The sequence below is a fragment of the Mirounga leonina genome, unplaced genomic scaffold (genome assembly GCF_011800145.1).
Source record: "Mirounga leonina isolate KUSES-001 unplaced genomic scaffold, KU_Mleo_1.0 Mir_152, whole genome shotgun sequence".
NCBI classification, from domain to species: domain Eukaryota; kingdom Metazoa; phylum Chordata; class Mammalia; order Carnivora; family Phocidae; genus Mirounga; species Mirounga leonina.
This window is the reverse complement of record NW_023270380.1, coordinates 1,821,535-1,835,276: the sequence shown is the minus strand read 5'-3', so window position 1 is coordinate 1,835,276 and position 13,742 is coordinate 1,821,535. Positions and strand designations below refer to the sequence as shown.

The window sequence follows — 13,742 nt, the reverse complement described above, 5'->3', positions numbered from 1 at the left end:
CTCCCAAGAGAGGGGCGCAGTGTGGGGTTTGCTCTGCTCTTGCAACACCGCGGTTCTCCATACGCCCTTCCGTCAACTGGCTGCTGGGCGTCTTAATGTTTCTTCATCTTCAGTCCCCTCCTTGCCCGGGGGTGGAAACTCTCAGACTGACTTTTTTTGGCCATTCACACAGAGAGAGAGAGGGGCTGTAATGGGGCAGGTGGACACTTGTGCTGGGCGTGCAGACACGAGGTGAGTGTGTGTGCATATATGTGTGTGTGTATGTGTTTGCGTGTGCTCACACACGTGCTTGTGTGTCCATGTGTTCACACACGTGTGTGCATGTGTTCACGTGCACTCGTGCATGTGCGTATGAGTGCGTGTATCTGCGTGTGCGTTCCTTCTCACTCAGATGGCCCGAGAGAGACCCTAAGGTAAGAAGAAAGAGAAAGTAGAAAGAGGGGAGCTCTGGGAGCGGTCCATTTCCAGCTTTGCCGGGGCATCCCAAGCGGTTCCGTGTCAGTGATCCTGCCCCAGTCCGACCAGGCCACCCGGTGTCTGGCCGAGGTTGTGTGTGTTTGAAGGAATATTCCCCCGGGCTCCCAGTGACGGGTTCTAAGGGGTGTGTTGGGAGGCAGCACGGCGTGGGACACTACAACCCCCCCCCACAGCTGGGGTCCCGCTTGGGGGCTTCACCCTCCCAGCACGTGTCACTTCAGGCTTTCTTGGGGGCCTTTGTGACTTAGGGTTCCACGGATGCACTGCTCGGGGCTTCCCGAAGCAGGTGCAGGGTTGGGGGCAGTTCCGGGCTGGCCTTCCAGCGGGGAGCTGGCTCAGGGGATCTTACAGGGCGGCACAGAGATGGCCCCACCGGCACCCTCACGCCCGCACTGTGGCTGAGGACAGGAGAGGAGCAGCGAGGGGGCCTCACTCCCAACGCCCCCTCCCAGATGTCAGCATGTGACTGACAGGCCCCCGACAGGGCAGCCCCAGCCGATCAGAGGCAGGGCAGCGGAGCACGACAGCGCACTGGAGGGAGTACTCAGATGGCCGGCCTTGGGGACGGAGGGGACAGTGTGGTGGCCCGGGAGGGGAAGGTGACCGTGCGGGGGCAGAAGTGCATGCCGGCCCCATGCTGCCACCTTCCTAGGATCCCTTTTAGTTCTGCGAACCCCACAAGGTAGATATGAGTCCTCTTTCCAGACAGTGTGTGAAATCTGCCCGAGGAAACCCGCAGACGTACGGGACAGGGCAGGCGTCAGTGTGAGCTGGGGCCCTTTGCAGGGGCTGCAGGGGAGGAGAGGACAGAGAACAGGGCCGTGAGCAAACCGGAAACCAGCTCCCAGGCAGGCCGCGCCCCGGGGGTGGCTCTGCAGGAGTCCCACAGGGGCGACATGTGTCACCCCCTGACCTCCAGCAGGCGATGCCTCCATGCTTCTGTCCATTTCTACTTCTTACCCTCACTCACGTCTCCAAATCTGTATTTCTTCAATAAGGAGGATCTCCCAGTTTATGAGAAATAATCCAGTCCCAGGGAGGTAGAATTGTTTTAGGCCATTTATGCTAAAAGCACAAGCTATTCCAAAGACTAAAACCCATTGGCAAGGACCTCCAGACTTGCCACAATCGCACGTAAAGTCTTACTGTCTATTTTCCGAAAGGGCTCACCATGTCCTCCTCCCGCATTGAGAGGCGATCCCGTGACACAGCACGGTTTGGGGTGCTGCTTTCACGCAGATGGGGTCACATTCCTCCCAGGGTACCGAGCAGCTGAAGAGGCTCATGACATCATGCTGGACCCCAAAGAGCTAACACTTCCGGTCAAGGTTCCCTCTTACCTGGAAGTGGAATATTCCGGCATAACCGGGTCCAAAGCCTTGGTCCTGGGGGACGACTCTAGCCAGAGCATTGTCGTTCAGCGTCAGGGAGGCAATGGCAGCTAATAACCAGCAGTCCCCTGCAAAACGAGAGCCAGACATCACGGTTTTCACTGCCCACGCACAGTGAATGGGAAAACTCTATGCTGGAAGGAGAGGTGGGGCGTTCCAGATGTGGCCACATCTTTTCCGCATTTAGGAAAACGGACAGGATACCAACAGATACCTCTGTCCTTCCCTTCTGCCTCCCTTCCTGGCTCTTTCCGTGCCCGGTTTATCACACACAGCTGTTGTTGTCTGGGCCATGCTATAGGACATGCTCACTTGGGTTTCAGACTGACGCTCCATTATGCATCAGCTCTGTGCATTTCCAGAGGCTTCCCCACCAGAGCGCCAAGGCTGCGGACGCTCGTGTCAGCGGGGCTGGGTGAGTAGGCATTTCGTAGCTACAGCCCAAGAAGTTGGGGGTCCTCAGAAATAGCCCCCCGTGGCGCCCGGGGAATGCATTTCTGGGACTGAGGCCTCCCCACAGCACAGACTCGGTTGAGTTAGAGATGAGAGTAGCTCCAGTTATTTTTCATTTTCAAGATTTGCTGACCGGTCTACTGATTTCTGCAGCCGTGACTTTACACTGACACACATCTGGAGGACAACTCCAAAGGAAAGTCAGACATCAGACAGCATTTTATCTGTGCTGTGCCAGCCTCTCGCACATATCCATTCGCCCGCCCTGAGGCTGGGACCAGCGCCTCTTGCCAGGGCTGCCATGAGCTCCGTGTGAGCAGATACTTGCAAGTATCCATTTCCCCAACCTCTCTGTTTTATCCCTGATCTCTTTGTTGGCAGTAGATCACACCACCGTCATTGGAATTCTAGACCCCAGCATACTTAGCTTGGCTTCCTCGGGGTTCACATTTCTGGAAAATACCATACAGCCCACGACCCCTTTCTGATTGTTGTGCACAGGCAGGAGCGACTCTCAGAGGGTGTAGCATCAGGAAAGCTACTTGCTGAGTCACCCTGCTTCTGGCTTTCCCTAGAGTGTCACCGGGGGGAACATGCCAACTGGTTCCTCAAGCATCCACTGCTCTTAACAGCCTGGGGTCCGGCTTTGGGGAGATGCTAATGAGAAGGGACACAGAATCTTTCAGGATCATTTGTTCAGCAAACCTCACTGAGTGCCTCCCGGGGGGCGGGGGGCGGTTCCTGCTCTCAGCTCTGGGGTGGTCCTGGCCAGAGTCCGGGTGGAGGGGGCCCCCTGCTGTACGCTGACCTCCTCCCGGTTCTTCTCCAAGTTAGATCTTTCCCCAATGTAGGAAAATGCGTTTCTTTTCTAGAGCGCAGCACCTCGTGTCTATTCAGCCGGGAAGGCCCTGAGCTTTTGAAGGGGGGCATTCAGAAGCCAGTGCTATTCATACAATTTAAAGCAAAGGAAAAAACTCAACAACAAAGCAATATGGCTTTATCTCTCTGCTGGGCCTGTGTGGATGCATGGCATTGCCCAGAAGAGGGTACCCTCTGAAAGTCAGTTTGTCAGGCAGTACGGTGGACAAGAGCATGCAAGGGGCTGCTAGCTAGCTGGGAGGGACTGGCGATGGTGTTGGTCATGTTCTAGCTCTTATTTTGGGTGTCAGGCTCACTGCCCTTCATTTTATTGTTGTCCTTCCTGGCTTATCCAGATGTTATGTACAGTATTTGGAAGTAATAAAAGTGTTACAAAATGGGGCGCCTGGGTGGCTCCGTTGGTTGAGCGTCTGCCTTTGGTTCAGGTCATGATCCCAGGGTCCTGGGATTGAGCCCCACATGGTCATGGTCAGGCTCCCCGCTCAGTGGAGAGTCTGCTTCTCCCTCTCCCTCTGCCCACCCTCCGACTCGTGCTCTCTCTGTCTTTCAAATAAATAAAATTTTTTAAAAGTGTTACAAAATAATAGTTATATTCAACACCAACCAAGGTTAAATATGCAGTTGGAATTCCAAATAGATACTTGCACTCATGCCACAAACGAAAACCTTGAAACACAAAGAAGCCTATACACTGCCTTTTTATCAAATAGCAACATAGGGAGAAGGCAGGGGCCGGGGAGGGGGCAGTGAGGGGAGGCAGAGGAAGAGTCTGGAGGGAGAGATGAGAGAGGAGATGAGGAAGGGGCAGGCAGAGTCTCCCAGGAAAGGCTGACCCCCAACAAATGAAGACCAATCTGGATGTAATTTTTTTTCAAAAGGTCAAAGTCATACCTAGGATGTGTAATTCTATCATCTGTGTACAGTTGACCCTTGAGCAACATGGGGGAAGGGGCGCTGACCCCCACCCCCAACCCACCGCACAGTCGGAAATCCACGTATAACTTTTGACCCTCCCAAAACTTCACAGCCAGTAGCCTTACTGGTAACCTAGTCAATTAACATGTATTTTGTATGCTCTATATATTCTGTACTGCATTCCTACAATAAGAATGCAGCGAAAAGAAAATGTTAGTAGGAAAATCCTAAGGAAGGGAAAATCCACTGACAGTAAGATACTGTGTTATTCAAAAAAATCCATGGGGGCGCCTGGGTGGCTCAGTCATTAAGCGTCTGCCTTCGGCTCAGCTCATGATCCTGGGGTCCTGGGATTGAGCCCCATGTCAGGCTCCCTGCTCGGCAGGAAGCCTGCTTCTCTCTCTCCCACTCCCTCTGCTTGTGTTCCCTCTTTCGTTGTGTCTCTCTCTGTCAAATAAATAAAATCTTTAAAAAAAAAAATCCATGTATAAGTGGATCCGTGTTGTTCAAGGACCAACTGTATCATGGATCAATCTGTTGATCTATCATCAACTATCATCACTCTAGGTCTGTGACTCTGGGTTCTTGGTTTGGGGTAGCTGGTTGGTGAGCACGGTGGTAACTCAGCTGTAGGCCAGGCCTCATAAGCTAACCCACTGGTGGTTTTTTGGGGGTTTTTTTTGTTTTTAAGATTTTATTATTTATTTACAGAGAGAGAGGGACGCTAGAGAAAGAACACAAGCCGGGGGAGTGGGAGAGGGAGAAGCAGGCCTCCCGCCAAGAAGGGAGCCCGATGTGGGGCTTGATCCCAGGACTCTGAGATCATGACCTGAGCTGAAGGCAGCCGCTTAACCAACTGAGCCACCCAGGCGCCCCTTTTTTGGGTTTTGAGGAGGTTTTTTGTTTTTTGTTTTTTTTTCCATAGATAGAATAAAGGTAAACTCACTCCAATTTTGGGCTAAATCCTGAAATGCAAGGCCCACTTTAACAGACTTGGGGGCACTCTCAGGTTAATTTTAGAAAGGAGACTGTGAAACTCCAGGGGGAGACCCCCCAAAGTCTGAGCCCCTGGTGCACTGTGGCATAATGGTTAAGAGCAAGTTCAGATCCTGACTACCTCGCTATCAGTTCTGTGATTTACGTTACTCAGCCTCCCTCAGCTTCGGTGTCTCATCTGTAAAATAGGAAGGGTGACCAGGACGGAGATCCAGGGACCGACTTAACGCATGCATGTGTTAGCCGTGTCACGGTGCAGGGAGCCAGAGCAGCGCCGTGGGGTATCTCCGTTCTCTGTGAACTGAGCCCCACACTGCAGCACACCCACCCCCAGGGGTACAAGAGTGCAAGGAGCCTGGAGGCCCCGGGGCTCCATCCGGGTGGGGGCAGACTGGCAGACTGGGAGGGAAGAGAGGAGGAAGTAGCCGGTGGTAGCAGTCATATTCTCCCAGACCCTGTGCCCCTCGGGGGTCCCATGTTGCTCTTGCAGTGGGGGCAGCTCAGAGGCCCTGTCCTGCTGGCCCCAGGGGTGCTTGTTCCAACCCCCTCTCTCCGTGCCCCATCCCCTCACACTTACCAAGCTCCCCCTGGCAGATATCTGTCCTGGTGGCCCCTCCAAGAATGAATTCTGGGTTTTTCACTATTTCCTGGAAGAACAAAGGCGTTACTGGGCCGTTGTGATTGGGGCGGGCTCGGGGTCTCTCTCCCTTCTGGGAGCAGAGGGCTTTTTTCCAGTGGAGGGGTGCCACAAACCTGGGCCCGTCTCTGGTGGATGGCACCCCCTGGGGATAGATCCTGCCTTCTGGGCAGCCCCTCAGCGCTGGACGAACAACGGACCATGAACTGAAGACTCCCATTGTCACTTACTCAGGCCCTGGGCTAGCAGTCGGGGCGGGGCGGGGGCAGGGCATGAGTTCGAATCCTGACTCTCCGCTTATCGGCGTTGTACCCTCTGTGAGCTTCAAATTCCTCATCTTAAAATGAGGTAATACACACACCACAGACCAGTGCCTAGGATTAAATACAAATTCATGCTCGCCCACCCAGCTGCTTTCTTTTTTAAAATATGCATTGTGTATATATATATATACACACATTATATAGTGGGAGATACATGCAATATCTCTCATGTAACTTTATCTCAGTGCATTACATATATTTTATTCTATATTGCACATAATTATATTATTATGTGTACATAATTACTTATATATACATATATATAGAGAAAGAGATACTATAAAGCATTAACAAAAAAGTGTTTGAAAGCAATTGTATAAAATTCGTCTATTCTTGGGGCGCCTGGGTGGCTCAGTTGGTTGAGCGACTGCCTTCGGCTCAGGTCATGATCCTGGAGTCCCGGGATCGAGTCCCGCATCGGGCTCCCTGCTCGGCGGGGAGTCTGCTTCTCCCTCTGACCCTCCCCCCTCTCATGTGCTTGCTCTCTCTCATTCTTTCTCTCTCAAATAAATAAATAAAATCTTTAAAAAAAAAAATTCGTCTCTTCTTTATATTTTGCTGAGTCATTAGTCTCCATTCCTGACAGGGACGAAGGCGAAGAACAAGAGAGAGGGAGTCCCTGCCCTCCTGAGTTGCTGAGGGACTGGGGGCCAGACCATGAACAGAGGCATGGACATCCAAGTTCAGGAGCGGTAAGTTCCAGGATGGAAAGTAATAGTGTGGAACGGGGGCTGTGTGGGGGCTGGAGCAGTCAGGGAGGACCTCCTGGGGAAGCAGACAGTTGAGTAGGGAGTCACGTGAGGGTCCAGGGAGAGGAAACAACAAATCATCAGACATAGAGGAAAGTTCTGACACACAGCAGATGCTCGGTCGTTTTAAGAGGATCTGAACGGGGGCGCCTGGGTGGCTCAGTCGTTGGGCGTCTGCCTTCGGCTCAGGTCATGATCTCGGGGTCCTGGGATTGAGCCCCGCATCGGGCTCCCTGCTCCGCGGGAGGCCTGCTTCTCCCTCTCCCACTCCCCCTGCTTGTGTTCCCTCTCTCACTGTGTCTCTCTCTGTCAAATAAATAAATAAAATCTTAAAAAAAAAAAAAAAGAGGATCTGAATGCAGGCCGAGTGAGGGGTTTTTCCCACCTCTTTCCAGAAACAGGACTGGAGCAGGAGTCCTCACCAGTACCTGGGTGGTGGCCTAGGGGACAGCTCTGCCCTGAACAGTCTTCCTCAAGCTCCCCGGGACCTTACTTCTCCTCTGGTCTGCGTCCAAAGTATCAGCAGGAGGATGGCGATTTCTTTGCAGGAAGGGGGATTGCTTAAGACGAAGAGCCAACGTGTAAAATGATGGCGCTCTCCCTGCAGCCCCTGGGATGTGCCGGCCTCGTGGAGTGATGGACACCCCGGACATCTGCCCAAGAGCACTGTGTGGGCTTATGTGTTTTTCCAGTGTTTCAGTAAACTGGGCCAGGAGAATCTCTGAACACTGTGCCATCAGCTCACCACAAGCCCAGGCGTGGCAGGGGTCCGACCGACACCCCGAATGCCGGCTCCTGAAGGGCAGGCAGGGCCATGGATGGGGATGGGGGCAGCTCCTCTGGGCCAGTCTCCTGGCCCGTGCAGACCCTCTCACACGGCTCTCCCGACTCCTCTTCCTCAGGTGTTTGCAGGTGGCTCCGGCCCAGGCCAGTGGGAAGGTGCAAACAGACCAGGAAAACGTGCTCCCCTCAGGAGCCCTCCCCAATGAGCAGAGGGGCTCTGGGTGCGCCATCTAGCTTCTCCAGGCTCTGTCTCCATCTGTCATGTGAGACAACCTTCCTCCGTCGTGGACATTCGGGGCCAGGTGCACAATGTGTACAGGAGCCCCTGCTCCCAAGGGCCCCCCAGGAGCTCCCACGGCAGCCAGCCCCTATCGGGGGAGCGCAGCAGGGCTCCAGCCAGCAAAACTCCCACCGCCCCGGCCCCATCCCTATCTCCGACTCCGAAGGCGGGCGGACCCCGCCCAGCAGGCTGTCGCAGACGTGGGCCTCTGGAGGCCAGATGGGCTGTGGGCGAGGAGGCCCCCCGCCCCCCCTCATGGCCCTCCCCTCCCCCGCCTTTGGCTGGCCCGTCCTGCCAACAGCACCAACTGGGCCAACAGCTGCCACTGCCTCTCGGCTCCATTGTTCAGCTAGCTGTTTTTGTCCAGGAGAGTTTTACCAAATTGCCTCAAACTGTGGATGGATGGAGAAAAATACAGAAGGAGAAAACTCAGAAACTCTCACCAAGTGAACAGGAATTAGCCATCAGGTGTGAAGTTGTGAGCTCCCCGGACGCGTGGCTGATACAGGGGTCTGTCCAGCGTTCCTGGGAGTCAGTGAATCCGCGCGGGGTCCGTGAATGTCCAGGCCGAAGGGGCGGCCCCGCGGCCACCGGCCATGTGGCCGTGAGCGCCGACAGATGTGGGTCTCAGGCGCAGGGAGCATGTGACGGGCGCCCGTCTGACACGCATATTGGTTCCGTGTGTGCTCTGGATGCATTGCGCTTGTGCCTGGACGGCCTGCGTGTGTGGGGCCCAGGGGTACGTTTGTTCTTGCGAAATGCTGTTTGGGGGCTTGAGGATGAGGGTTACCTGTTACTGTCCTGGGACAGGAAAATCAGAGGAGTCTCGACAAACCCGAAGTGAACCCAGACAGAGGACCAGGCGTCCCGGAATGTTCCCTCTTGGGGCCTGTTCTGTTCACTTCGTACATCATCAGGGGCTCAGCCACGCACATAGACTTTTCTTTACTTAGTCATTAATTTGAACGGGGAGAAGCCGCGTTTGTAACGAGTTTGGAGGGGCTGGGCCCTACGACCGGCAGCTGTGTGTTACCCAGGGCTGTGAAGACGCGTGGGGATACGGGGGTGTCTCTGGAGGCACAGAGTGGCAGGCCCGGTGTGCAGGGCAGTCTCAGCCAGGGGGCCGTCAGCCTGGGCTAGAGGGGTATGAGCATCTTCAGCAAAGAGGTACCCTGGGTTTAGGCTGAGAAGTTAGGAAGGGAATTGCATAGGAGAAAGCAGAAAGGATGCAGGCAGACAGGGAGGCGAGGAGGAAAAGGCCGAAGGAAGTGCTTGTGAGCTAAGGAAGTCAGGCTGTGGGCCCAGGAAGGCAGGCCCTTGGCTGCACCCCAGACCCAGTCCTCCCCACTCCGACACATAGCCCTTTCCAAGAGGCCCACTGGAGGGGATTCCCCCTTCTCTCCCAGCGGAGCCTATCGCCCCACCCCCGCTGCAGGCCCCCAGGGGCTCCCCCTCGGTGCGCGCCTTGCCCGGGGCTCTCTGGAGGGTGGGCCCGGCTGCCCACTGCCCTCTGGTGTCCTCCTGACTTTTCTGATTCCGACCGCTCTGGTGCTCATGCCCCCGTCCGTGAGCACAGCTGTGTTTGACAAGAAGGTGGTGCTGGGGAGGGCAGCACGGTCCCACTGGGCAGCTCGGCACTTGCTGCCCGAACGTGCACCACCTAAGTGCTGAGCAGACATGCAAACAGCACCCAAGCCACAAAAGCCTTCTGGAGGGACACTGGCAACGCTTAGCCTTTCCCTCCTGCCGCCCGCCCACCTGCACACAGGGGACGCTGGCCCTCCATCCTGCAAGAGGAATCTCAATCCTCACCCCCACCCAGCCCCTCGCTGCTGACTTCACACAAGTCTGTCAGAAGTCTGCAAAACCCCTAGCCCCTCGGATTGCAAACAGACGGGGCTGTTTCTGGGAGTGAGTACAGAAGGGACCATCTCAGGGGCACACAAAGGGAAAGGCAGAACGGATTCTGAGAATGAATCCATAGGAAGGACAGCAACAGTAGACCTGAGTTGAGGTAAATAAAGAAATCGTTCTGCCCTTGGTCGCGGGTGGAGGGCCCCCAAGTGGATGGCGGCCTCACCCATCCTTTGGGGCAACCCCGAGAGAGATCAGTAGTGAGGATGACCACCTCCTAGAGCTGGGATTTGGGACTCTGGACTCCCTTGGGGGTCTGGGTGGTCCTTGCTCCACTCCACGTGCGGGAACAAAGGCGTTCTCCATGCTGGCCTGTGTGCAGACAGCTTTTCTGTTGGAGAAACTCCAACTTCGGCAAAGAGGTGAGTCGAACGCGGCGGCGGAATCACACGTTAAGCCAGTGGGTGGCGGTGCAGACCGCAAGGCAGGGCGCCCTCCTCCAGCGGGGAGGGGACAGTCGGGTTACAAGCACGGTCCTGTATGTGCTGCCTAGCAAACACAGTCAGAGACACCCATCTACGGGCTCCTTTCTGCCCGCTCTACACGCTAACACGGGAATCCCTGTAACAGCCCTGCAAGGGAAGCAGCATTATAACCCCCCTTTTGTGAAAGAGGAAAGTGAGGCTCTGAGTGGTGCATGGCCTGGATCCCCCGCAGCGGGGAGGGGCTCGGCTCATTCCCTCTGTTGGGGCTGCTAAAAAAGCTACCTTTTCCAAGGTCATGGCTCTCGGGGGTACTGCATCCAGTGACTCATTGGTGAGGGCACAGACACAGATGACGCTGTCACCCCGACACAAGAAGACTCTGACGGTCCATCCTAGGCCAGGGCACCCCGTGCAACTGGCTGAGGGCTTTGTGGGGCCATTTATGGGGCCACATGACAGCCCAGAGGCTCCATCTGCCCATTCCTGCTCCCCGTCCGGCCGCAGGTGTTGATCCTGAGAGCGCCTGTGATAAACGTCCTGCGGGCGCTGTTTGTGTGGGGTCCAGAGAGAAGGTCATGTAGCTGTCGGTGGCGTTGCTCTGGGATGACACCCATAATAGCAATCATGACATCAGCTGCCACTTACTGTGGACTGTTGCTGGACATTGGATCTACATTGGTCGTTTCTGTTCCCGTTTCACAGGGGAGGGGACTGAGGCTCGGGGGAGTTAAGTACCAGGACCAGAGTCGCAGGACAAATCAGTGGCAGGGTGGGACCAGCACTCAGGGCCTCACCTTTTGTTCAGTCCTCTTTGTGCTCTCCTTGTCCATAGCAACCTGTCCCCATAGGGGCCCCACCTGGAAGGTGTCCCCACCTGGAAGGAATGATAGCCAGCGGCGCCCGGGCGGAGGTCAAGGCCTGACTAATCCAGCACAGCAAATATTGACTCCTTGTGGGAGGCACCAGCTGGTGCCCCTGGGGACCATCACCTCCAGACTGTTGGGGGTGGGGCAGCTCGGACGCTGGCTCCCCTCTGGGAAGGGAGATGCGTGGTTTGGGGAGAGAGGCCCTGCTTCCCGAGTGTTCTATCCATCACATATGTACTGAGCACTTGCTGCGTGAGTGTCCGTCCACACTGAACATCCTGGGCTGCAGCCAGAAGCTAGGGGCACCCCCCATGCATCCCAGCAGCCTCAGCACACGGGGCAAGACTGCCTCCCACCCAGCTCTGCATGTTTGCCTTTGGGTTCCCATAGAACGTGTCACCTGAGACTTGTCTCCCATTCACCACTTAATGACAAGCCCCTCTCTGGCTCTGGGTTCTCGTCCCGGGCTCACCTTGGTGGGAGTCAGAGAGCTGGGGATGGGGTGAAGCCAGACACCCTGGGCACGGCCCCGGGGCCATCCCTGGCTTGCTGTGCGTGCCCCCTGCATGTCATTCCCTCTGCAAACTGCATAGCATCTCAACAGTGGACTTGGCAGATGTGCTTGGCAGATGTGTCTGTGTGTAGCCCACCCACCCAGCCCCTCCTCTCCTTGCTCCCTTCTGCCAGGCTGCTGAGCCCACACCCCTGCCTGCCACCCCCACCACTTCCTCTTACACTCACCCCTGGCCGTTTCCATACGAAGGGGATCTGGGGCCTCTCTCTATAGAAGAGAGAGGAGCTGTTGGCTGGGAAGTCTGCATCCTCAAACAGGACTCCCTTCTGCACACACTCCTGCCTCAGTTGCTCGAAGCTCTGGCCTGAGGAGTGGGTGATGCGGGCATCCTTGGGAACCGGGTGCTTCTGGGGCCCTGGGGCCCGATAGAGGTAAGGCATGGCTGCTCCCCTGCTGGGGGGCTCAGGTCGACAAGATGACTGTACTAGTCAAGAAGGAGCCAGCTCAGGGAAACCAGGGCTCAGTGGCCCTTGGCCTCTTCCTGTTTGCCTGGGAACCTCCCTGTGAAGACTAAAATGAGGCACGCCCTGATGGCAAACTGTAGAGAGAGCTCTCTGCCCTCCCAGGGGCTCCTGCAGACCCAGAGGGAGCAGTGAGCCTGGGCCAATTCCAGGCAGGGGCAGCAAACTCTGCTTAATGCTCTGGGGAGACTCCGTGGGAGAGAGAGGATTGCTTTATGGGAAAAGAGAGCAAGAAACCAAATCGGTCTGGGAGGTGGCAGGCAGTGTTTGCTTTGCAGGAGGAGAGTATACTGTGTGGTCTTGAATCACATCTGAAGTCAGAGAACTGCAGGGTTTTGTAGTCGGAAGGGAGCTTAGTGAACCGTCATGACACCTATTACATGAACCGAGCTTACCCAGCTCTTTCTCAGACCACCTCATTTTGATTTAGAGCAGGGGTCTGCAAACTTTTTCTGTAAAGAGCCAGTTAGTTAATTTTTCGGCTTTGTGGACCATGTGGTCTGTGTTGCAAGTACTCAACTTTTTGGGTTGTAGCACAAAAGAGCCATGGATGCTATGTGATGAATCCAGCATGGCTATGTGCCAATAAAACTTTATTTACAAAAGCAGCGGGGGGGCCAGATGTCATCCAGCCGGAATTTGGTGACTGACCCCTGATACAGGTGTACACACAGAGGGCATCAGCTCCTCCTCCAGGGTACAGGCACCTCTGTTCTCCAGCATTCCTGGCAGTAGGTGTTGGGAAATACTTGCAAAAGCAGGTATCATATTAGTAAAATTCTGTGTCCTGTAAAACTCTACAAACACGATTTCACATTTGAGAAGAAATGAGCTTCAGAGGTTGGAGGCAATTTAATAAAAGTATTAACTGCCATGTGAAGCCCCTGGTCTTCTAGGAACTTAACGATGTCTCTGTGATTCCCGAACTAGTCACAGCGGGTGTTGGAGGCACAGGGTCTTGAGTTAGTGGGTGTAGTTAAAAGCCTATGACACGAGTTTTTATAGGACCTCCCAGTTTCCAGGCATGTTCATTTAGTTCCACACACTTCCTGTCGAGTGGACCCTGCGCATTGTTTTATAGAGAATGTGTAGGCATCGAAGTTGGTGACATCAGGGTTGAACTCCCAGTTTTGCCTGGGGTCACCTTGGGCAAACACTCTGTGCCTGTTTTCTCGGCATGAGTCAGGACAACGGGGTCTCTTAGAGCTGCAGGGATTATGGGATCAAAGCAGCTTGTGGAGTCTGGCATATGCAGGGTCAGGAGCTGTGGATTCCTCCCATCCCTGTCCTCTCTGCCCCCTGCCTCATCCCACAGACACAGGCTCTCATGACCCTACTTCTGAGCCCCTTTTGTTATATCTCTTTGCACAATAAAGGATTCTGGAATGATTCTGTGCTAGAAACAGTGGAGTTGCCGGGAGTCCTGCATTCCGCTGCCTGACAGACAGCTCTATTTAGAAGTGATTAAGGACAAGAGCCAGGGAGACAGGTGTGACAGCAGGAGGGTCATTCATTTCTGGATCATTTCAAGGAAATTAGCAGCAGCCCAGGTTCCTGAGAATTTCCCCCTCAAATGCCCCATCGAGGGGTAAAGGGAACTTGCAGTGAAATTCAACACC

The 13,742-nt window shown here is 55.0% G+C and overlaps 1 protein-coding gene across 3 annotated transcripts in view; it reads right to left on the bottom strand.

The window, feature by feature from the left end:
- Positions 1 to 12,042, bottom strand: part of CAPN9 (calpain 9) — a 42,297-nt gene extending 30,255 nt beyond the window's left edge. For 2 of the 3 annotated variants that reach the window (XM_035008371.1, XM_035008372.1), the window contains exons 1-3: positions 11,830 to 12,042; positions 5,689 to 5,758; positions 1,818 to 1,936 (exon numbers count right to left, since the gene is read on the bottom strand). In XM_035008371.1, the coding sequence (XP_034864262.1) occupies positions 1,818 to 1,936; positions 5,689 to 5,758; positions 11,830 to 12,042 (402 nt within the window). The remainder of the gene's footprint in view (positions 1 to 1,817; positions 1,937 to 5,688; positions 5,759 to 11,829) is intronic. The other variant, XM_035008373.1, reaches the window with a different exon arrangement.
- Between the last annotated feature and the right edge of the window lie 1,700 nt (positions 12,043 to 13,742).